This window comes from Alligator mississippiensis, chromosome 1, assembly GCF_030867095.1.
Source record: "Alligator mississippiensis isolate rAllMis1 chromosome 1, rAllMis1, whole genome shotgun sequence".
NCBI classification, from domain to species: Eukaryota; Metazoa; Chordata; order Crocodylia; family Alligatoridae; genus Alligator; species Alligator mississippiensis.
This window is the reverse complement of record NC_081824.1, coordinates 218,660,465-218,686,415: the sequence shown is the minus strand read 5'-3', so window position 1 is coordinate 218,686,415 and position 25,951 is coordinate 218,660,465. Positions and strand designations below refer to the sequence as shown.

Genomic DNA, 25,951 nt, shown 5'->3' with positions numbered 1-25,951 from the left:
GAGTCCACCAGACTTCAGAAGAGTTTAAGTACTTTGAATATGAATAATTTTTGTTTCTGTTCATAAAGCATTTTTGTTCTATAGATATGAGAAAGGGATACTGTTCCAAGTAAGACATTATGAAGATTCCTCCATTCCATGCCATTCAAATAAAGTCAAAATTTTACCCAACCTGCAGGAATAAGTTTAATTTTAAAGCCTGCAAAATACACTGACTTCCCCGTTAGTCATTAATCTTGCTGTGAATTTAAAATTTTAATTATGCCGCTAAACATTAAGAAATTTAATTACAGAGCATGCCATAATTTAAAACACTCAGTTCTTTCTGACAACTAACTTACCTCATACTTCAGCTTGCGTTGAACAGTACCGTTATGAAGTTTCTCATTATCCTAAGATCCAAAAGATTCATGCAATCAAAAAAGTTTCATTCTAGTAAAAGTTACTTCAGAACTATTGATAGCAAAAAAGATCTGAAGTAATCTGTTAGCTGCCAAAATATCCATTCCTATATTTGTATTTGTTAAAATGCAACTTCATAAATGAATAACACCTCTTGCATCACAGATCCTTGTCTTTCCTGGAGAAAACACTACCTCAGCACTCACCCAAAAAAGCTTTGTCCAATTTCCTTCCTGAAGGACACCCTGAAGCCAGATTCTGGACACCTAAGCCTCCACCTTTGAAACCCTGGCTTCCCCAGCTACAACCATTCGAAGGATGTTTTGTTGGAAATGGCAAGTATTATTTTTTCTATTCTAATTTTTTTTTCTCTGTCATGAACATAAGCATATTAAAGGCATCCGAAAACCTTCTGTATTATTTTGCAAAAGCTGAAGGCCTTTGCACCACTGATATTTTCATTTCAATATGAGAAGACAAGTTTTGCACCCAAGGTAAGATGCAACTCACAACCCTCCCTATCCCTGTGCAATACTTAAAAGATTATTTTCCATTCTACAAGAAAAATGTGGGTGAAATGGGTGAAATCTTGTCATCTGTTTAAATCCTGACAGTTCTAAAGCCATATGTAAAACGGGGATTTACCATTGATGATAATAGTCAGCATTTTATTCCTTGATTTTAATTCCCCACTTCCCCTCAGGATAACATGATGGGACATAACTTGGAATTTGAAACGTATTCTTCTACCCAAGTAAAATTATAACCGTTTACAGTACTGTAATTATTTAATAAATTAAAGTTATAATAACCCAGAAGACCATGGGATTTGGTCAAAGAAATTAAAGCAATGAGTATTTTTCCTGTCTAACTTGCTCACTTTTAGAACTTCTGTAGATTGGGATAGGCTCATACGGTTATCTTCATGGTGAATATTCTGCAGACGCCTCTGAACTTCTTCTTCAATAAATGCACTCAATCTTTAAGACAAAAGTAAAAGAAAAACAGGTTATTCTTAGACAGAAAACCAACAGTATTTAAAACTGTTCTTTGAACGCTTCATACACATCATGCACTTTTAAATGTAGAAAACATAGAAAATGGTGAACCAACTTTATAGGTCCCAAGCATTTATTCTTTAACCAGCTTTATTTAACTTAGAGATAAGAAAGGTAACAACTAATTAAATAAGAGATTCAGGCAAGTCAGGAGATCATGGTATGCCATTAATAAGTGTCCATCTCCAAAATGAAATACCAGTTTTATTTTTTGTTTCTATTTCCTAGCAGTTTCTTTCTGTAACATTCCCAACATCAGTACTTTAAACAAACTGTAATAAACTTACACAGAATGAAAGTTTCAAAAGTCTATATTAAATATTGTATTCATAAGTATAAAATTAAATGAAAGGGAAAGTAATTAAATCAGTGTGTTTAACATGATGTCAGGCTACTTTACTATAAAATAATACTTAATATAATTTAATTTACTTGGGTGCTTTCAGAATGCACAGGGGTAAATCAGGTAGCCACATAAGCAAATCTACACTTAGGTACAAATTTAAATCAATACAAGGCCAAGGAATCTCAAGGTCCTTACTGAATTCAGTATGTATACATAAAACAGAGTAACTTATTGATTACAAAAAATATTTAAAAATAACAAAAGCATTGTGATTCTGTGCAATTCTAGTATGGCTTGGTAATTGAAAAATAAACCCCAATCTTGATCACGCGTACACACACACGTATGCCTAAAATATTTGCTATGTTTTAACTGCACTGTTTAAAGTCATGTCAAGCCTAATTAAATTAATATATGTACCTGTCATCAACTGGTGGAATTAAATGGGACTGAGACTTTGAAGGGCTGGTAGGGGAACTGGTGAGAGAGATTCTTTCTTCTGTTGTTCCATAATAAGGTTTTTGAATACCATCACCTTCATAAATTTTCTGTTTCAGCTGCCGAATTTCCTGATCCAGCCTACAAATAGATCTTAAAATATAACTCAAATTGTATGTTCTAAAAAAAGTCTTTACTGTCTGAAATACTTAACTTAGCTGTTTTTAAAAATTAATTTCCAAGTTCATATACATACAACAAAGAGATGCTATAATTATATAAGGATATTATATAAGATCTTTGGAATTTCTGTAGCCATACAAATATTAATGAAAATTATATTATTATTGCATGTTTGGATAGTGAAGAATACATTCATCATCTGAAAACAACTACATTAAAATGTAGGCATTTTAGTTCAATAAATCAACTTCAATAACTTTCAATATTATTAATAGCTTACTTGACACATTAAAGTGTGATTCATAAGTCCAGCTCATTAAAACGTCTTGTGTATACACCTCATTTCAGAACTCTATACCTGATTTCAGTTCTATTTCCAGTCTGAGCGAACTGATTCAACTCAAAGGACATGACAGTAGAATCAAATAAACGCAGACATTGTAACAACATGCCAGGATATCTCGCTGATAAAATGTGTAAAATTGTTCACAAGATGCATAAATGAGATAATTTTTTCAGATGCGTCTTGTATATGAATTTGGAAATGCACCCTTAAAACAACGAGCTACAATTTGTTTTGTATACCTGAATACATCGTTTTACACTTTCTGTAACAAATGTATCAGTCATGTTCATTTATATGCATAATGGATTCCTTTTTGGACATCAATAATTTTAAAATTCAGCTCAAAAATGGGGGGAAAGATCATCATTGTAAACAAAAGAGAAATAATTTAAACAAGTAATATTTGCCTATACTACCTTGTCACAGATCCACATTTTTCAGCCATGTAACCTCCAACCTACACCATCACATTTGCTCTACCACTCTCAGAGTTCAAAAATGAATAACCGAAGAGATGAAAAACATGGTTTGCTGGGTAAGGGATAAAGAAGAACAGAAGCTGTAACTTTACTTTTTAAGTGAGGTACCCTATCAAACCACAGCCAAAACCCATGTGATTCTTTTGACCTATATAGATATTGTAGTAACAAGGTCTCAAATTATGAGAGAAAGTTGATGAGAGAGTGCATTCACAAAGATTATTGTAGTCACAGAATCACAACTACATTTACAGGAAATTGATCTATCTTTTGCCCAGTCAATAAGTGTTCTACAGAAAAATCTATTACTTCCTGAAATGACTCACTAGCTGTGAATTTATCCTTTTGGGTGATTATTTGCCACTTTGTGATTATTCTGACACTCTGCTGCTTTTTAGTGATATTGGCCCATTAATGCAACAATAAAACATGCTGTGTTGTGTTTTCTTTATTGTATTATGTAGTAAATGACAATACCTTGCCAATAAAAACAATTCTGTATGCAAAAGTTAACTTGTAGTCATTACTGTCTGGCACAACATTTTGTCCTAATATACTATCAGATGAAGTAATTTAAAAATTACAAAATTGGCAACAAACTATGAGAAGCTAGAGAATAATTGTATCCAGCTTTGAAGGACTGACAGCTCACTGCAAAGTCCTCACTTATCCTAGAATATTCTACCAGACCACTGGTTTTAGTAGTTTTGAGATAGCCAACAATTATTTAAGCTTTTCCTTCCAAGAAAGAACTACACAAACCATGTACAGAAAGATGTCATGAAATAGATAATATAAGAAGAGTTTACACAGTATCTTAAGATGTTAAAACATATTAGCAGGAAGAAAAAAACATTGTGTGCATATGCAGATGATTATTTATTGAATTTATCATGCATTAATGCCTAATTAATGCCTATATACAAGCGCGGAGGCTGCTCCAATGTGCTGGAATTATGTCATCTGCTCCGATTAAATGGAGTCTGTCGGAACGTGGCAATTGTCATGCTCCGGCAGCCTCCTGCATCTCGTGTATCAGCATGCCTGTGCTTAAAAATGGTGGTGGGGGTGCTTGAACTAAAGCTCATCAAACAAGCTTTAGTCCAAGCACCCCAATGTCTTTTTTAAGCACAGGGATGCTGATACAGGAAATGCAACAGCGTTTTAATTAGAGTGGCTCTTGGAGCCACTCTCCCCATTCCCAGAGCACATGTAAAAGTGCTCCAAGAGTCCCAATGAAGTTTGGGCCTCCATTCTGCTAGATATTATTCATTCCAAACCACATGGACAGGATGACCTAAGTGCACTGAAGAATTTACAGTCTTCATAAATATAATCTCTTCAGGATTATTTGGCCATGACACTCAGAAGAAGGCAGAAACTGTGCTTATCATCTAGGTATAAATTACTTCCACAGCTGTGCTACATAAGCTCACCCTGGAAAGTGCGAACCTGATTATTATTTTTACAAAACCCTCTTTCTGTAAAAGGGACCCACAGTAAATGATAAGACCTAACTTCACTGCTAGCATGCTTTAAAATATAGCACTATATCTGATGGCTGGTAAGAATCTATGCAAGTTAAATTTCATCATAAATCCGAGGAGAAAAACAAAACACATTTTAAAGGAGAGATGGAAAAGAAAAAAAAATACTAGTCTGAAATCAAGCAAATGTTCAATCCTCTATGCCTTTCCTAATTAACAAATTGCCTTGATTCAGCACTTAGTTACTATCAATTTCTTTTAATTAACAGACTGAATTATTTTGTTACTTGATATACTTACACAACTTCATTTAGAAGTCAGATACAGGAACACATTCTTATGTTAAATAGGTCGATCTCTAAACAGACATTTTGGTAGCACAGCATCCTAGATATTCAAGTATTTCTTCAGACAACAGAACACTGACATTTTTTTTCCCAGTTTTTATAGGCAGAGGATCAATATGTTTGTAGTTTTGAATCAAGTACTATAATTACCAATCACATCTTCAATATTGGTTACTGTTTTAGTAACCCTTTAGAATCCACAATGCAGTTTCACTGTGTCACCACCCATCATCACTAAGGAATTACGATTCTCACTGAGACCAGAAAAAAAAAAATGTTGCCCGGTTGATAAGGAGATCTCTTTCTCTTCTAAGAAATCTAGTTTTTATTGTCATCCTACATTAAACTACAAAGAAACAAACATTGTGTCTACCTACTCTTTAAAAGTACGCTGGTAGATGAAATGCATTGTCAGATCACTTGTGACCATCTTAAGTCTACCACAGATGTGAGTTCCAACCCTAGAACTATCTAACCCGTCACCCAATAAATAATACGTACTATTTCACACCAGGAAACAAGATCAAAGGAAAGAAGGGCTAGAAGAAATCTCACAAGGCCATCTAGACCAGCCCCCTGCTCAAATCAAGATCCTTGACTAAGCCATCCCATAACTTGACCTTGAAAACTTGTAAACATGGAGATTCCTATTGCTGCTCTGTTCTGGACTCTGTCCAACCTGTCCGCATCCTCCTTGAGTGTGGAGCCCAAAACTGGACACAGTACTTCAAGAGAGGCCTAACCAGTGTTGAACAGAGTGAAAGAATAATTTCCCTTGATTTGCAAGTGACACTCCTGTTAATACAGCTCAGTATACTATTGGCTTTTCTGAAACAAGAGCACCTGGTTGGCTCAGTCAGTTTATAGTCCACTGTAAACCTCAGGTCCTTTTCTGCAGTACTGCAACCTAGCCAGGCATTCCTCAGTCTGTATTAGTGCATGCAATATTCTATCCCAAGTGCACGACTTGGCATTTGTCCTTGTAGAATGTCATCTGATTGGCTGCAGACCTTTTTTCCAGTCTATCCAGGTATTTCTTTATCCTAGCCCTGACCTCCAGTGCATCTACAGTTCCACCCTACTTGGTGTTGTCCACAATTTTGCTATGTGTGCTGTCAATCCCACTGTGCTAATTATTAATGACTACATTAAATAATACCAGACCTTGGAGAAACCCACTTGACACATCCTTCCAACAAGCCATTGATGTTACTTGTTCACTACAAATAAGCCAAACAAATATGTATCTACCTTATAGGACCTTCACCTAGTCTGTTTTTCCATGGCTTGTTAATGAGAATGCTGTGGCAGACAGTGCCAAAACCTTGCTAAATTCTGTATGACAGTCCTCTAGTTTGCAGGTACCATGACAAAGAGTCTTTGATTAGTCAGCAATTATCCTTAATCTCACTGCAAAGACGTACTATAGTATCACCACCAAAATGCAGTTAAAGATGTAAAACAAAATCTATACACGCATCTTAACTACTGGTGAAGACTGCTTTTAAAAAGGTACAGCAGCATGTTACTCAACTGAATTATCAGAATAAGGGAAATTATGTTCAAATTGAGAATTTAAATATAGTGATACACACAAATATCACATTGATAGAGATGGGATAAAGAGCAGACACAGAACAAATACTGATTGGTGGGCAAGAAATAAAGACAGTGTTCAGAGATGTACATTCAGGGAAATGCTTTTAATGCAGTATGCAATATGAATACTGGTAAATGGAAGAGGTTTTTTTGTTGTAGCCACTGGTCTAAAGATATTCGCAGTCAAGGTTCTTTGAGTAGGTGTGACATCTTCTATTAGACCAACTGAGTAGTTGGAAACAAGTTCTTAGCAAGCTTTTGGGTGCAGTCACCCTTCTTCAGGCACAGGCTAAAGAAGGGTGACTGTGCCTAAAAGGTTGCTAAGAACTTTTCCCCAACTACTCAGTTGGTCTAATAAAAGATATCACACTTACTCAAAGAACCTTGCCTGGTAAATGAAAGAATCTCTCTTCCTATCCACCACACTGGGGGACAGGTGCACACATTTTTATACAAATTCAATTAAGCTGATGTTACCCATAATCCTCACCGTTCTCTATCTTGTTCCAAGGCTTTATGTTCAGCTTCTAGACTAGCTTGAAGACCTGCCTGTTCACTACAGCTGTTGTTCAAAGTTGCAAGTTTTTGTTTCTGCTCTTCAATTTCGTGGTCTATTGTGGAACGACGCTGCAAAGCTGAGTGCCTTCTTTCCAATTTGGCCACAGCTTGTTCTAGTGCCTCTCTCTGCTGTTTTTCCCTTGATTCAAGAATTTCTTTTTCTTTTTTCCGAACTTTTTCTTCCTGACGAGCTATGTTGGCAGTGAATTCAAATGTTTCTTGAAGCTGCTGGAGCTGGTTTGTGCTGGCTCTAAACTGAGAAAGCTGTTCTTCTTTTTCTTCTATTTCTTTCTCAATTTGATAAAGAGTATTATCTAATCCTAGTAAACCTCGATCAAGGACTTCAGAAGCTCTCTGCTTTTCTTCCAGCAAAGCTGGCAAATGATTATTGGTCAGGTACTGAAGTTGACGTTCTTTGTACTGTAGTGTGTATTCTGCTGGTCTTATCTTGTCAAATTCTTCAGCCAGCAGGGCAGCATCCAAGCCATTTTCTTCATCTTTCATGAAGAGATTTAACTGTTCTTCGTGTTTACATTTTAAATGGTCCAGAGCTTCATGTTCATCTGCTACTTCATTTTCCAGGTGATCTCTTTGTTGAACTAAATCTCTCTCAAAAAAAGTTAACTGCTCTAGCTGCTTTCTTTTAAAGTCCATGAACTTATGCTGTGCTTTTTCTAACTCTTCACAGTCTTCCTCACCTTCAGATCTGGCTTCCTTGACTCTTAAGAGAGATTCTCTAATATCTTCAAGGTCCTTTTTCTCTTCTTCAACCCTCTGCACATCTCCTCTCTTCAGCAGTTGTATCATGACCTGTTTTTCTCTAAGTTGTTCTTCTAAGTGAGCTACCAGCATCACTTGCTCCCTTTCTTGCTCTTCAAGCCTCTTTTTTTCCAATTCCAGCTTTATATATTGTTCATCCTTTTCCTTCTTAAGTCTTTCCAATTCTCTGAAAATCTGCATTTTCTCAGCTTTTTCATTGTGATTAAGTTCCTGCAGTCGCTGCAGCTCTTCCTTAACTTTAGAAAATATTTCTTCCTGTTGTTTCTTTTTCTGAAGTTCTATCTCCTGTTGTTCCCGTAGTCTTTCTTCTTCAAATTTTTCTTTTTCAGCCAACAAGTCCTTTAATCGGCTCTCAATATGAACACTTCGTCGTTTCAAGCTCTCTTCTTGTTTTTGGATCTGCCGCTGCACTATCTCCGTTTCTTTGCGCTGTGTCTCTACTTCTTGTTGCATCCTTTCCAGCTCTGCCTTGTTAGATCTTTGTTTTTCTTCCATTTCTTCTATCTGTTTCCTAAGATAAAAAGAATGTGTACATGTGAGGCTTCATTCCTTCAAAACATACTTTTCTTTCCTTAGAGTCATTATCTCCCTAAAAATTAACAGGGTTTTGAAGATGATCTTGAAGTATACATGAACTAGAACTCTTTAGTTTTAAGTAACTTTGATTTCAATAATATGCATTTTACCTCATATTAAGAGCATAATTTAGCACCTTATACCTGCTCAGTTTCCAGAGAGAAACTGAATCTGCATGACAAACAGATCCATTATAGTATTTAAATATTCTAAACCAACATTCAATTAACTTTAAATCATCATTGTATGAATTTACATGAAAGTGAATTCAAGCTATTTGAAATATATATTGACCCATACTAATGATGTCTTGTACAATAACTACATAAAACTTGCTTATACTGCAAAGAAATAATCCAACATCAGCATCATGATAGAATCAAAAGAACTGCATTGTTTAAACTAGAGGTGATGTTTTATTCCATCCACATTTCGCTATTAAAAACCTATTGTTACACATTGATGTATCTGGCTTTAAGTTTAGGACTAGCTACAGTATCTTTGGGAGAACATCATTCCCCGCCTCCCTTATTAAAATTACAATTCTCCTTCCAAAATTTCTAGTGGATCAAAATTCATTTAGAGCACGTGATAAAAAAGCCACGCTACAGATGTATGTAGCTGCATGCCTGCAGTATGAGGACTACATAGAGCCAATTGTTTAGCCTTCAATAAGAAAAGATGTTCCAATTCAGAAAAATAAGATCACAAAAGGGAATGCATAGAGAAAAGCCATAAAAATCTGCACTCAAATGTCACAGGTATCTTTAAAACAGGGAGATGTAAATAGATTATTTTCAGGGGAAATGGGATTTTTTCAATTAAACATATCTAAAATTAAATTTTAAATGTTGAGAACGTATACCAAGGCTCGATGATATCTCATCCAATACTCATAAATAAACTTAGTAGCTGTGACATAAATGATTACATGGTCAAGCGGGTGCAAATTGGCTAATGGGACGCACCCAGAGAGTGGTGGTGGACAGGTCAGCATTGACCTGGAAAGTGTGGGCAGTGGAGTTTCCCAAGGTTCGGTCCTTGGACCAATGCTGTTCAATGTCTTCATCAGTGACTTGAATGAGGGCATGGAGAGCACTATGTCCAAACTTGTGGATGACACCAAATTATGGGGTAAAGTAAACACACTATGAGGCAGGGAATGAATCCAGGAGGATCTGGACAGGTTGGAGAAGTGGGCAAAACTGAACAGGATGCAGTTCAACAAGGACAAATGCAAAGTGCTGCACCTATAGAGAAGGAATCACCAACACACTTACAGGCTGGGGGATTACCTTCTCAGCAGCACTGTAGCAGAAAGGGATCTCGGCATCATAGTTGACTCCAAGGCAAACATGAGTCGTCAATATGATGAAGTGATCAGTAAATCTAACCACACTTTATCATGCATTAGCAGATGCATCACAAACAGGTCCAGGGAGGTGATACTTCCCCTCTATGCGGCACTGGTGAGTTCGCAGCTTGAGTACTGTGTCCAGTTTCGGGGGATGTACTTCAAGACGGATGTGGATAACTTTGAGACAGTTCAGAGGAGGGACAATCATATAGTTAGGGGCCTGCAGGTAAGGCCCTATGAGGAGAGATTGAGGGACGTGAATCCCTTCAGCCTCCACAAGAGAAGGCTGAGATGTGCTCGTGGCCACCTACAAACTCATCGGGGAGGGGTGGGGGACAGCAAGGGATAGGAGATGCTCTGGGTTAGAGTACAAGGGGGTCGGGGAGAAAGGGACTTAACTGTGGGGGTCTACTACAGACCACACAACCAAGGAGAAGACTGAGACCAGGAATTCTTACGTCAGCTCACGGAAATAGCTGGTCCAAGGATGTGGTCGTCATGGGTGACCTAAACTTGCCAGACATCTGCTGGGAGGAGCAGCCAGGTCTGACCACTCACACAGGTTCTTAACTGACATACAGGACCTCCATCTAACCCAGGAGGTACACAGCCCCACCATGGGAGATGCCTTGTTGGATTTGGTCCTGGCCACAGGTGACGACCTGGTACGGGATCTGCGGGTGCTCGACCACGTAGGCGATAGTGATCATCGTCTGCTGGAATTCACCATCCAGTGCAAGGTGGCGAAAGCCTCCAGCAAGGCAGCAACCCTTGACTTCAGGAGGGCAGACTTTAATGAGGTAAGAAGACTAGTGGGGGAAGCACTGAGGACCCAGAGCTGGAGGGAGTTGAGTGTCCAGGAGGCGTGGTCGCTCCTTAAGGAGACGATCCTCCAAGCTCAAAGGGAAGTAATCCCTACACGAATCAAAGGGGGCAAGAGGGTGCAAAGGCCCCCATGGCTCACCAAAAGCATCCGGGAATGTCTCCAAATGAAAAAGGAGGAGTACACCCGTTGGAAGGGACGGGCCATCACAAGAGAGGACTATACCTCGGTAGCTCGGGAATATAGGGGGGCGGTCAGGAAGGCCAAGGCGGAAATGGAGCTGGGACTAGTGACCCAGATCAAGGACAACAAGAAGTCCTTTTTCAAATACATAGGGGGGCAAAAGAATGGTGCCAAGTAACATGGGGCCTCTGCAGGACACACTAGGAAATCTGGTCATCTCACCAGATGGTAAAGCTGACATATTCAACAATTTCTTTGCCTCCGTATTTCTGAGGAGGGACCTGGATATCTCCCCCACTGGCCCCCCGAGGGCCCTGTGGGTGGCACACCCAGGCCTAGGGTTAATGAGGACCTTGTCAGGGAACTTCTGGAGGGACTAGATGCATTTAAATCCACATGTCCTGATGATCTCCACCCCAGAGTGCTGAAGGAACTAGCAGGGGTCATTGCGAGACCTCTGGCACAGCTCTATGAGCACTCATGGCACTTAGGCGATGTGCTGGAGGACTGGAAAAGGGCCAATGTGGTCCCCATCTTCAAAAAAGGGAGGAAGGAGGACCCAGGAAACTACAGGCCCGTGAGTCTTACCTCGGTCCTGGGGAAGCTTTTCGAAAGAATTATACTGGCACATGTCCAGGAAGGGCCAGCAGGGTAGGTTATGCTCAGGGGCAACCAGCATGGGTTCATTAGGGGCAGGTCTTGTCAAACCAACTTGGTGGCCTTCTACGACCAGGTCACCAAGTCCTTGGATGCAGGTGTCGCAGTGGATGTAGTCTTTCTGGACTTCACAAAGGCCTTTGACACTGTCTCTCACCCCATTCTCAATAAGAAACTAAGTGACAGTGGTGCTGATGCCTACACGGTCAGATGGGTCGCTAACTGGCTGGAGGGCAGCACCCAGAGGGTGGTGGTGGACGGGTCTTATTCCACCTGGAGGGATGTGGGCAGTGGGGTTCCCCAGGGCTCAGTCTTCGGGCCCGCACTATTCAACATCTTCATCAGTGACTTGGGCGAGGGGGTAGAAAGCACCCTGTTCAAGTTCGCAGATGACACTAAGATGTGGGGGGAAGTGGGTACGCTAGTAGGAAGGAACAGGCTGCAAGCAGGTCTAGACAGGTTACAGGGGTGGGCCGAAGAGAACAGGATGGGGTTCAAAACTGACAAGTGCCGGGTAATGCACCTGGGGAGGAAGAACCAGCGGCACACCTACAGGCTGGGGAACTCCCTTCTTGCCGGTGTTGAGATAGAAAAGGATCTTAGAGTCATCACTGATGCCACAATGAACATGGGCCGACAGTGCGGGGATGCGGTCAGGAAGGCCAACCATATCTTGTCGTGCATCCACAGATGCATCTCAGGCAGGTCCAAGGAAGTGATCCTCCCCCTCTACACGACACTGGTCAGGCCACAGCTGGAGTACTGCGTTCAGTTCTGGGTGCCACACTTCAGGAGGGATGTGGCCAATATGGAGAGGGTCCAAAGGAGAGCCACCTGCATGATCAGGGGTCAGCAGGGCAGGCCCTACGAGGAGAGGCTGAGGGACCTGAACCTGTTCAGCCTCCAAAGGAGAAGGCTGAGAGGGGATCTAGGGCAGTCTACAAACTAGTCAAGGGTGACCAGCAGGCATTGGGAGAGTCCTTGTTCCCCCAAGCAATCCCGGGAGTTACAAGAAGCAACGGACACAAGCTAGCAGAGGGTAGTTTCAGGCTAGACATTAGGAAGCACTATTTCACTGTCAGGGCGGCTAGGACCTGGAACCAACTTCCAAAAGAAGTGGTGCTGGCTCCTACCTTGAGGGTCTTTAAAAGGAGGCTAGATGAACATCTGGCCGGGGTCATTTGACCCCAGTATTCTTTCCTGCCACGGCAGGGGGACAGACTAAATGATCTCCTCAGGTCCCTTCCGACCCTACCAACTATGACCCCAGTGCTCTTTCCTGCCTGGGGCGAGGGGCTGGACTCAGTGATCTGCTGAAGTCCCTTCTGACCCTAATAATATCTATGAATACCAAAATTATTTAAATTAAAAAAATCTAAGGAATATATATATATTTTTTTTACCAAAGTTGTATTAAAAGCTCAAAAAGAAAGGGAGAAGCCATTGGCTAGGCAATTGATTTAGTTTAAATGATAAACCAGCTTAACATTAGGGGTGCACCAATGAAGATATTCTTGACTGATAACAATAGCTGATTATTAACCAGCCATATCGGCTGATACCAATCCGATAGCTGATTTACAGGAAGGCAGCCGGGCAGCTTGAAGAGCAGTGCCCTGCTAGTAAGTCTGTGGGGGGAAGGGGTGTGGGGGATGGAAGGGACGTGGGGGGGTATAGATCAAGGCCCTCACAGTGATGGAGGTGAGTGGGGCAGGGGCTGGGGCAGGTGCTGCCCAGCCAGGGCAGTGAATGTGACCCCAGGGCCAGCAGTGGGATGGAGCTGCGGGCAGCTATCCAGGGGGCATGGCAGGGTGGGAAGTGGGGGGCAGCTCTTCACCACTGCATGCAACCCTAGGGGAGGCGTGGGGGGCATATGGCCCCCAGATATGTGCATGGGGCAAGGACAGGCTGCCCACTGTGGGCTTGGGGCCAGGAGCTGCACCAGCCTCTTCCTGGTGGGGAGCTGGGCTGGGGCTGCAGTCCGAATGGGTGGGGTGGGCTCAGTTGTACCCCCCAAGCCTCCCCTAGTGCCACCCCTGCTTGGTGCACCACACTCTGTGGCCTTTCCCTTGGGAAGGGTGGGCAAGGCACATGGCCCCCATGCCTCCCCTGGGGATGTACCTAGTGGTAGGGAGCTGTCCCCCCATTCCACATGGCCTGCGCACCTTGGATGACCTGTCTGCAGCTCCATCCAGCTCCCAGCCCCAGGGTTGCATTCACCACCCTGGCTGGGCAACACCTGCACCAGCCCCAGCCCCACTTGCTCCTTCACCATGGGGGCCTTGATCTGCCCCCCACAACCCCTTCCCCACCACAGACTTACTAGCAAGGCACTGCTCTCCAAGTTATCAGGCTGCATTCCTAGCCATGTGCATGCTGTGCCTGCATGCATGCACATGGCATTCATTGGTGACATTATTGGCTACACCAGCCAAAAAAAGCCAAAGGCCAATAACGTTAATTTTCCTTTTATTGGTGCTGATCCCATATGCTACCAATATATCAGTGCACTTCTACTTCACATACTTGTCTCTCTTCTACAGGTGCTTTGTACTTTTCAACATTTTATGTTTAGTTTAGTTAATTTTAGCAAGTATCCATTCCAAACTGAGAAAGCAACCAGGAAGTGCAAACAGAAGGAAAGCTTGTTTTCCTTTTACAATCTATGAATAAACAACTAGATGCAAAAGGATAAGAGCTACTCATTCTAAAAATCTTGAACCGCCTTCATTTAAAAACTGTCAGTTCAATGTACCAATGATTCTACAATAAACCAGTTATACTTACATGTAACATGCAAAAAAGTTTGATAGTTTTAAAAATGTTGTACCCAAGCAAAATTAGCATTTGTCTGTTCATAGTTAAATTCTTTTAAAACTCTGCATTTTGCTTTATTTCACATTTTATCAAAAAAGCAACTTAACACAAGTTTAAAAAAATCATCTAGCAAATAAAAATGTAATTTTCTAACACAGTATATAAAAATTAAGAATGTAACTAAATGTAGGACAAATGTTATAATGCCTTTTACACACACACACACACACACACACACACACACTATATCATATTAGTGAGCAAAAAGCAGCACTGTATTTAGTGTAAGGTTTATATTTACATTAAATTCATCATCTTAATAGCTAATATTCTATGAAAACCATAATGTGTTTAGGAAAAGAACTAAAGCATGCACATTTAAAAGAAAATGAATATCATTGTGTTAAAAATAATATTTCTTGCTCACTGATTTAAATCATGATTCAAAATCAATTATTTATTTCACACTGATTTTAAATCAGTTTATTCTCTCTCACACACACACACACACACACACACACACACACACACACACACACACACACACACACACACAAACCCGATGGGAATAAATTACCTTTTACATTCTAATTTTTCTAGCTCTTCTCGTTGCTGTCTCTCAAATTCTAGTCTAGTGAAAAGGAAGAGTTTGAAAAATGAGTATTATTTATTGAAAATTTTGACAGAAACTGAACATGGCAAATTATAAAAATTTCAAAATGAACAATAATTTTGACAAGTTTTACAAAAATTGACTATGTTCTACAATAACTGAAAAAGTTTCCTTAAATAAAGGTTACAAATTAGTTTTTGTGCTGCTTGGCACTTGCACAGAAGCTGAAAGAAGTAAATGAATTTATTGGAAGAAACTACTTAAATAGTAAAGTTAAACAAGACAGATAACTGATTAGCAAAGACCCTGCGAGTTAACTACATGCAGACAAGGCAATCAATATAGAAATTGAGTTTCTCTACCTTAAACAGATTGGTCCTTTTACAGGGAAAAGACTGCCACAGGAGGTAGAGAGAAACAAAGTGATCAATTAAGAAAGGGATTTATAGGAAAAAAAAAAAAAAAAGCACATTTAGAGAAAAGCAATAAAGACTATTTTAAAGCCACCAACATTTTGCTTTATGAAAGGTTAGGTTTGTTAGGTCTATGTAGTTCTAGTCACTCATGCTGTAACTCCAGGTTATAGTTAATTAGTATTTTTTTTTCCCTTATACAACATGTTTTTCCTATGCCAGTGAGAGTTACTTAATATTTGTGTTCTGCAATTTATCAACTGGTTCCTATCTTGATAGGAAGACTTTTTGAATTTCAAGGAGACCAAAGTGAAGTATGAATACAATTTTTTTTTTCAATGCATAAGCCAACAATAATTGTAATACTATTAACATAAAGCTGTGAGGCAGACATAAAAGATATTTAAATATAGGTTATGGTATAACCCTGTTTTTCTAAAGTATTTCAGGATAACAAAACATTTGAATTAGAATTTTTTTTTGAAGAACTAGAATGTTTAATTTTCTATATGCTAGAGGAGTATAATGTTACAACAAAAAATGGCAGGATCCTATAATTTTATCTACGGGACTCCTATGTATTTGAATTATTTAAAATTGAAGATTTAAAAAAAATTATTGGGTAATGAGTCATATGAAAGGTCATAACACACATTTTGATAAAACAGATTTTCAAATTAAAGGTCTGGTTTAACAGTTCATGTATCAGAGACATACATATGCACATATAGTTTCACTTATTTACTCATTGCATCTATGATATATAGATAAAACAAATAAACAAGTAAAAGTCTATATGTAGAATGCATAGCTATAACATATTGTTCAACCAAAGACCTTTAATTTGAAAATCCATACACACATATGTATAATGTGTGTGCTTGCATGTATATATATCAAATATACACACACACACACACACGTGTGTAGGGGGGCTGCATATATATAAAAACAAATGGATTATATAATACAAATAGGTGAAACAAGAAAACCAGTGAAAGTATATATATGTATTTTATAGGTATACATATATGTCTATGTCTAATACAGGATCACAGAAATGTAGGGCAGGAAAGGAGCTCATAATGTCATCTAGTTTTGCTCCCTGCTTGGGACAGGATCATCCCTGACTAAACCATCCCAGCCAGGTGTCTGTCTAACCTGCTTTTGAAAACTCCCAAGAATTCCTAGGAAATTCTACAATTTCTCTAGGTAGCCTGTTTCAATGCCTGACCACCCTCATAGTCAGAAAGTTCCTCCTAATCTCCAGCCTAAATTTCCCCTGCTTGAGGCCAACACTTCTAGTCTTGTTCTTTATGGCCACAGAGAAAAACCCATCTCTATCCTTTCTGTAATGTCCTTCAGGTATTTAAAGACTGTTAGCAAATCCCCACCATGATGCTCCTCCATATTAAATAATACTAGTTCTGTCAGCTTTTCCTCATAAGTCTTGCCTCCTAGGCCCCTAATCATTTTTACTGTTCTATCCTGGACTCGTTCCAAATTGTCTGCATCCTTGAAGTATGAGGCCCAAAACTGGATACAGTATTCCATGTGAAACTTCACCAGTGCTGAATAGAGTGGAAGAATCACTGCTTGATCTGTAAGTGACATTTCTGTTAATACAACCCAGTATGCTGCTGACTTTTTTTTTTTTGGCAACAAAATACACCGTTGACTCATAGTCATCTTATAGTCTATTATAACCCCCAGGTCCTTTTGTGTAGAAATGCAACCTAGCTAATCAATCCCTAATGTGTATTTGTGTGTGTGATTATTCTAGCTCAAGTACAGGACTTGACACTTGTCCTTGCTGAATCTCTGGATCCTAGGGCTACCCTCCTGAGTGTCTGCAACTCCACCCTGCTTGGTAGAATCCACAAATTTGCTAAATGTGCATTCAATACCATCATCTGAATCATTAATGATGATCTTAATACTGGATCCAAGACAAACCCGTGGGCAGCCCCACTTGATCCATCCTTCCAACTAGATCCTGAGCTACTGAAGACTTCTCATTGAGCATGATGATCCAGCCAGTTATGTATCCACGTAATAGTATTTTCTAAAGGTGCACCAACATATCGGCCAGGGCTGCACTTGGAGCAGGTGGGGGCGGGCCGGGTTGAGGTGCGTGAGGCCCACTAGTTTTAGAGGAGCATTCAAAGCTAAGAGTGAATTGATAAGACCAGTATAGAACACCAACCAAGATCAGTGACCTAGCCACAGGTGCCTATACCTGGTAGGAAGTTGCACTAATTGCTGAGAAGTAGGTTGTGGGAGGGATATGGGGGGCTAGTGCCCCCTCCCCCCTGAGATTGGCTGCCACTGACTTCTGTGGGCAGTCACTGCTCACCACCCTGTTGCCAACACTGCCACCCACAAACTGTGCCCCCCAGGCTTAGGAGGCACCAATCACCCATGATGTCAACTAAATATGTTTTAGTAACTGGTGAGAATTGAGATGTGTCTGCTGTAAAATGAAGTTCTTTTCATCAGTGTATAAAAAAAAACTAGGCCCAGGAACCCTGAATACTTAGGGTTATGTTCATGCCTGTACCATGCCATCAAAAGACCCGGCTACCAGCACGTACCAATTCACTTGGCCATGGATCCTAGTGCCTAGGCTTGTTTGTGGACAATAAACCATTCAAACTGAGGGAGACTGACATGACCAGTGACATCAAACACCCTAACAACACTGACAGAGTCCTACAGAGGGCACCTACTGAAATTAGCAGGAGACAGGTTTAAAACTAATAAGAGAAAGTACTTTTTTACCCAGCAAGTAGTTAAACTCATGGAACTCATTACCACAGGAGGTTGTAGAGGCAGATAGCATAGCCAGGTTCAAAAAGGGACTAGAAAAATTCACGGATGACAGATCCAGTAATAACAAATAAATATAACCAATGTATGCTCGTGCACCTCTAGGTCAATGATGATACATGTCAGGGAGGGATACACCATTGCTGATCACTCTGAAGATCCCCTGGTCAATGGTATCACTCTAAAGCAGGGTTTTCCAACTTCTGAGTGACCGGGGATTGTAGGCTTCCCAACTACAAACTGTGGGGGCCATACATCCCCAGACTGCATGCCACACTGCAATACCTAGGCCTTCCTATGCTGCAGGGCAGGCACCCAAGCACACCAGGTTGTGGGTGACTAGGTCTGAAGCCACTCAAGGATCAAGTTGCCAACAAAGGTCAAGAGAAGCAAGCAGAATCCAAGAACAAGCCAGGTCAAGAAGTTGAGTCAGAGTGCAAACTGGACGGAACAACAAAGCAATCTGGGATCAGATTGAGACATGTTGCCCAGACACTTAATGTTCCTGCACAAGGGTTTATGTGGAGGAAGTGCTGGCCAGACCAAAGCCCCAGATACAAGTCCACCGACTGACACTTGCCCTGACCCCTCTCACTCCCACAGTGTACTGGACTGAAATTCCCATTCTGTACCACATGGGGCCACACTGCAGCAGGCAACTGGCACTACATTACTAGGCTGCCACACAATATGGGATCCCTGGGTCTCCAAGCCCACCATCCAGAGGCTCCCTTAGCCCCATGGGCCATACCACCCTATCCTGCCCATAGGGAGGAAAGCCTGGAGACTCCGATGGCAGTAGCAGGAGAGATCTGTTCTAAAGCGTCCAGTTTTGGGCTCCACAATTCAAAAAGGATGTGGAGAAGCTTGAGAGAGTCCAGAGAAGAGCCACGCGCATGATCAGAGGTCAGGGAAGCAGACCTTACGATGACAGTCTGAGAGCCCTGGGGCTCTTTAGCCTGGAAAAGCGCAGGCTCAGGGGTGATCTGATGGCCACCTATAAGTTTATCAGGGGTGACCACCAGTATCTGGGGGAACGTTTGTTCACCAGAGCGCCCCTAGGGATGACGACTAGGTTGAATGGTCATAAACTACTACAAGACCATTTCAGGCTGGACATAAGGAAGAATTTCTTTACTGTCCGAGCCCCCAAGGTCTGGAACAGCCTGCCACCGGAGGTGGTTCAAGCGCCTACATTGAACACCTTCAAGAGCAAACTGGATGCTTATCTTGCTGGGATCCTATGACCCCAGCTGACTTCCTGCCCTTTGGGCAGGGGGCTGGACTCGATGATCTTCCGAGGTCCCTTCCAGCCCTAATGTCTATGAAATATATAAAGCTTCCACTCCTGCCACTGTCGGTGACTGAGTACTGGGCTATATTGACTACTGTCTTATGTCCTTATCTTCTTAAGTCATCCCAGACTAGTTCTTCCACTACTCCTGGCTGCTTATCTCCTTCCAGATCTTTGCCAACTGCATTCATGATCTGTCAGTTGACCTTATCAGTCAGGACTACAGTAAAAAAGACATTAAAAATAAACTAGCCTTCTGTGTACCATTTGCAACTAGGTTGCCTTCTGCATTTAGTATGGGACCTACACTTTCCATGGTCTTTCTCTTACATTTCTAACATACTTGGAGACTCCCTTTTTAATGCAGTTTACATCTCTTCCCAACTGCATCTTAAATTGTGCTTCAGCCTTCCTGATTTTCTCTCTGCACACCCATATAATACTCATCCCTAGCAATATGACCAAGGTTCCACTTTTTGTAGGTCCCCCTTTAAGTTTCAAATCTGGTTTTACTTGTTTCATATATTTTTGTAGTGTTATATAAAATGCCTATGAATAGGTATATAAAAAACAAATTAACTAACAATACAACCAAGTATATTAGAACATTTAATTCAGATCTGTTGCAACTTAGAATTTGTACATGTAAGTTCCTAAACAGTAAATAAGTAAAAATACTCTATATTAATTAGTGACAGTTGTAGTTAAATGTATTTTTAATGTAATATAACTGCAATTATGTAGACAGTTTGAATTTACATATATTTTAATATTTCTTTCTAAAAATAATAAAAATATTCACTACAGACAGTGAGCATACCATAAGTGTAGCATTTTTAGGATCATGAAACCACACCCTACATACCCTGTCTTAGTTAATAAATTAACAAATACCATAATCAAAAACATATTGAGAACAGAAGACATTTGACATTAGTTTTAAAATAAAAGATATAAATAACTCAGGATAAAGGCTGTCCTTTCTTCTTCTATACAATCCTCATAGTGGAATTTAATCTGATCATTATTTGGAATAAAATGGTCACCATCAGCTTAAAAAATATATTACACAAGAAAGGATAAATATTATGGATAAGCTACACAGAAAAGGAAGCCAATTTTACTAGGACAGTATCACAACAGCCTAATTTACACAACATGAAAGTGTGAGCTGCTACTGATGTACATCTATCTATGAAAAACTAAATGCTGGCAAGACTACAAAGATGTTACAATGCTATTTCAGCAACCCAATTTATATGGTTAATAAAAAAGCTAAATCCATGACAAGACCAAGGTTTCTCATGAGCAGTTTTAGAGTTACAGTAAAGAGCAACTTATACAAGGTCCACAAATGAAATCTTCAACATAAATCTATGAGCAAAAGCTCTATTTTATCCAAAGCTTATTAGCTGAAGTAGTGTTCCATGACACTGGATTAGAGACAGAAGCTGAGCACAAGCTGAGTATTTTGGATGTTAAGCCAAATTTTTATTCAACATAGAAATACTTTTGGCAGTTCAACAATCAAACTAAGAAAACACTGTTTGAAGACATAACTAAACTAACGATACCCAGGCATGACTTTCGCAGGGGACAAGGAAGTGTGAAATCTAGAGACATAAATAATTATACAAAAATGTATGGGTTATCAGCTTCTAAGGCACAACATTTTTATTGTGTAAAAAGTTAAAAGAAAAAGGCCCTTTACCAAAAAAATATATTGAAAGTACAGCAAACCCTATTAATTATCCAACATTTAGAAACTGTTACCACACAATGGTACCTGACATGGTGTGGTTATAGCCTCTTTCATATGCGGAATGATCTGCTTCAACTGAACAACAGACAGCAGTCATCAGTGCATACACCCTGACCCTTGATGCAGATGGTGAAGCAAAAGCAGAATTCTATTCTAAACTTGACTAAGTGCTGTCACCCATCCCCAAAGACAGTAAGATCACTCTTCTTGGTGACTTCAATGCTAGGGTGGGCAGGGAGTCTGAAATATGGAAAGGAAAGGGTGGGAAAAGTTAATTCAAATGAAATTCTCTTCCTGAGAAAGTATTCAGGATGTGCTCTCAATCATGGATGTGCTCCTACTCAAAACATGGGTACCGACTGACTACATGGGAGTGTTGTGGCATCCATATCACCAGCACAGATGACTGCTGAATGATCATGGTGTGATACTTCTATCCGATCCATTTGCATCACCCCAAAACAATGTAAACAAAAGAAGCAACCAAGGAAGAGTTCAATATCAGCTTCTTGAAAGACTGCTAAAAGCAATAAACTCCAGCACAGTCTCAGTGAGAAACTCTCCAACCCTGATTATCTTAACACCATTTATCACAAGGAGAGTCTCAAGAAAAGCAATCACAAGGCATGCAAAGAACCTTGAGACTTCTCCGCAAAGAAACATCAGCACTTGCTCAATGAGAAGGACAGAGAAAGACAAGCTCTTACTGACAGAAAAGGGAGAGCCTTCAAAGTTTGGCACAGTGGCATTAACTTCAAACAGAAGAAAGACACTTACCAGCACATTAAAACTGAGACACAGAGGAAAATTAGAGAGCAAAAGAACAAGTGGGGTGAGACAAGTGGACTTCCCCTGGACTAGTCACAGTGCTGGTCACCCACCTGTCTTTGGGCAAGCTGCCTGCCTTACTCGCCTGCCATGCCCTGTTGTAAAGTAATTCAGATGCTAATTAGGCAGGAGGTTGCCCTTTGTGTGCCCTGATGCCAAAGGGCGGTACACACATGACTCCAACCCCCCTTTATCATGTCCCATGCCTCGCAGATGACCCCCTGGAGCTGCTCTCTGCTCTGCCTTGAGGCTGGGCCAAACTCAGTTCGTTGTTAGACCTCTCACATACTGCCCTGTTCTGGGCCTCATTCATACCGCTCCACTCTCACTGGGGCCTCGATCACTCTGCCCTCCCTCACTGGGCCTCTTGCACTCATGCCCCCCACCAAGCCAAATTCACCCTAGCCTGCTCCCCTGAGCGACTGCGTAGGCCATCAGGCTTGTCTCTTTATTCCTTGCCCAGCCCTAGTGCAGCCTTTTGGGCCTCTCCCTTGACTCTCATCTGCACAGTCAATGGGCAATTTGCCAAACACTGGGATGACTCCACCCCTAACACTTCACTGGATAACTCAACCCACAGGTTCCCTACTTGAGGCCAATCACTTGCCTCATCTGCTTGTGGTTCCCTCTGAGCCACCTCACTCAGCCTCAGCCCCAGTTGCAGACTCAGGCATCCGAAGACCTGCCTGGGCCTCAACACTCACCCCCCCATCTCTGGGACCTCAACACTCACCCCGTCTCTGAGGCCTTGGGGTCCTACATCCCCCGCAAACTCAGGTGCCACTCCCATGGGCATGCCTGGCCCCACTATCCACTCTGGGCTCAGGTGCCTGTCCCTGGATGCGTCTGGCCCTACTCCCCTCCTATTTTAATAACCCACTGGCTGGTGGGTGTTGGGGTCCACCATGGACAGCCCCACCAGGCTACCCATACCTGGCAGGGTGCATTTTTCGGTCTTACCCAGGACCAGGAGCCTCCTGCTATACCCAGTAGCTCCTGCTCTTACTTCCAACATGTTCCATAAGCAGCAACTGAGCCGGGTGTTATTCCTTCGGCTGCTTGCAGTAAAATGTTGGATCAGCCCTGAGAGCCTGGATCTAAAGTGGCTGCCTCATCAGGGCTGGTCCGCACCTGCCAGCTGCCTGCTCCCAGCTCTTAAAGTGGCAGACACCAAAGGTGTTATGCTACCTACCTTCTCCCTTAAAATGGCTACTAAGTTGGGGGGAAACCTCACTGCTGCTTACCACGCAGGCTCCTCTGCAGTCTGCAATAGTCCTTAAGTGGCAAGCACCCCAATGGTGCTCTGCCACATGGGGAATGAACAAAACAGAAGAGATTCAGAAGTTTGCTGAAAGTGTAGTTTTTCAGTGTAACCAAAGCCACTTATGAGCACACAAGTGGTCATATCTCTGAGGTCCAAAGACTGAACAATGCTTTTTGAAGACACCTTCATTACCAATGCACAGTGGAAGAAGCACTTTCAAGAGCTCCTGAATGGAGATTCTAATGCTGAAGGCAATAAAGGTGAGGTCATTCCACAGCACCCCATCAAGAATTACCTTGCACCAGCTTATCGAGGCGCCTTGAAAACCATCAAGTAGATAAAGAACAAAAGTATGTGGTCCTGATAGAATACCAACTGAAATTTATCAGGAAGTTGGAAAATAGCTCTCTTACCAAATACACACTGCTATTATGAAAATCTGGAAACATGAACAGATTCCCAGTGACTAGAGACATAAAAATTGTTACCATATTGAAGAAAGGAGATAGATCAGATTGCAGCTATTACTGTTGTACTGCATTCCTGCCCATAGCTGGGAAAATCCTTGCCTGTATTCTCCTCAATAGACTCACTTTCCTCACTGAGCAGATTCCACCTGATTCTGTATGTGATTTCAGACCACAGAGGTACAGTACACATGATCTTTATTGCTAGACAGCTGCAGAAAAAGTGCTGAAAGCAACATCACGCTCTTCACATGGCCTTCACTGACCCAACTAAGGCCTTTAATTCAATTGACAGACAGGCCCTAATGAACATCCTGATGAGTTCTGGATGCCTGCCAAAATTTGTTATCATTATCAGACTCTTTCATGATGACATGACAGCAACCCTCCTAAGGAATGGCTTGGAAATGGACCCCTCCACAACTACAAGTGGAATCAAACAAGCATGTATAACTGCACCAACACTCATTTCCCACCTATATGTCAGCTATTTCGCATTTTGTTGCCGGTAGACTTCCATGGATTCAGCACCCAGTGTCACAAGGACAGGAATCTCTTTAATATCAACTGGTTACATTCCAAATCCTGGAAAGCTAACACCTCCATTACTGATCTTCAATACAATTAGAGGGCAATCCTTGAGAATATTGAGCAAATTGAGAATAGTCCCCTACCTGGGTCCCCTTATCTAAAATGTAAACACAGACAATAGTCAACACTGGAAAATCTGCCAGTACAGCCTGTGGAAGTCTCCAAACCTGTCTTTAATGATTATGACATCAGGACCAAAACCAATCTTCTCATATACCAGACTGCTGTCAGCCCTACCCCTGTCATATGGATATGAAACCTGGACATATTGGAAATACTTGAAAACTTTGGAACATGACTATCAGCAATGTCTTTGGGTAAGTCTCCAACTGGAAGGACAGAAGAATGAATGCCAGCATTCTGGCTCACGCAAACACCACCAACATTAAAGTCATGTGTATATGGCACCAGCTCTGTTAGACAGGGCATATCATGAGGAAGCCTGAAAACTAGCTCCCAAAACAGATCCTATACTCCCAACTCACTGATGGTCACCACTCTAGAGGTGGGCAAAATAAGAGATTCAAGGACACCTTGAAGGCAAAGCTAAAAAATGCAATATTAACATCAGTACCTGGGAGACTCAAGCACTGAATCACTCTCATTGGTGTCATGATGTACAACAAGGCACTTATTATTTGGAGCAAACTCATCTCACTGTGGATGTGGATAGATGAAAGAAACAAAAGGGAAAATGTTGTGACCTGACATCACCAGAATTTACTCCTTTCTTCCAGAACTATTTGCCACATCTCCAGTGGAATTTGCAGATCTTGAATCAGCTGCCTCGGTCATCTATGTACTCGCTGATGACTCCTCTGTTTACCAGAAGACTGTCATCCTCGCATTGAGGAACTGCTGACAATGATGACTTCAGCTCCAGTATCTTTCCTGACCTAAGAGGCTTCATGTCAGTGGACTGAGTTCTTGAGCAAAGTAGATACAAAGGTGGCCAGATGGCTTTGATGGTCCACAGATCATTTTCCACCTCTTTTGGCCATTAAGACAATAGAGGTAATTCCCCATTTTAATTATTTCTCCTTATTCTCTTACATGTCCCCTTTCATAAGGACATGCAAGAGAATATGGAGAAAGCTCATCAAATTCTCTTTTGCTTTTTTTTTTTTTTTTTACTTCACTTTATGTATATATTGTTCCCTATCTCATTCTTCTTTCATTCGTTCCTTAACATTTTCAACTGTTTACTTTTTCATGGATAAGTAACACCCGTTCAACACCAGGCAGCTTTTTCACACAAAGAAAAAGTGATGTGAGGTCACTCAAAAACCTTGGTTGCAGCAAAGTTCGGTTTTCAAAAGTGCTTAAGTTGTTTGTGGAGGGAAGGACTCATTATAGCCTTGAAGAACCCATATTCAAACATAAGTCTTTTGAACCCGTAAAACAAACACACACACACCTACTAAACTCAAGTACTTGTTTTAGAACTTGACTGA

The 25,951-nt window shown here is 41.1% G+C and overlaps 1 protein-coding gene across 10 annotated transcripts in view; it reads right to left on the bottom strand.

Annotated features, from left to right (window-relative positions):
• KIF16B (kinesin family member 16B) overlaps positions 1-25,951 on the bottom strand; it is a 263,016-nt gene that overhangs the window by 95,116 nt on the left and 141,949 nt on the right. For 6 of the 10 annotated variants that reach the window (XM_019500764.2, XM_019500769.2, XM_019500766.2 and 3 more), the window contains exons 18-23: positions 15,412-15,444; positions 15,014-15,067; positions 7,176-8,534; positions 2,227-2,385; positions 1,283-1,382; positions 342-392 (exon numbers count right to left, since the gene is read on the bottom strand). In XM_019500764.2, the coding sequence (XP_019356309.2) occupies positions 342-392; positions 1,283-1,382; positions 2,227-2,385; positions 7,176-8,534; positions 15,014-15,067; positions 15,412-15,444 (1,756 nt within the window). The remainder of the gene's footprint in view (positions 1-341; positions 393-1,282; positions 1,383-2,226; positions 2,386-7,175; positions 8,535-15,013; positions 15,068-15,411; positions 15,445-25,951) is intronic. The other 4 variants (XM_014595029.3, XM_014595030.3, XM_019500767.2 and 1 more) reach the window with 3 other exon arrangements.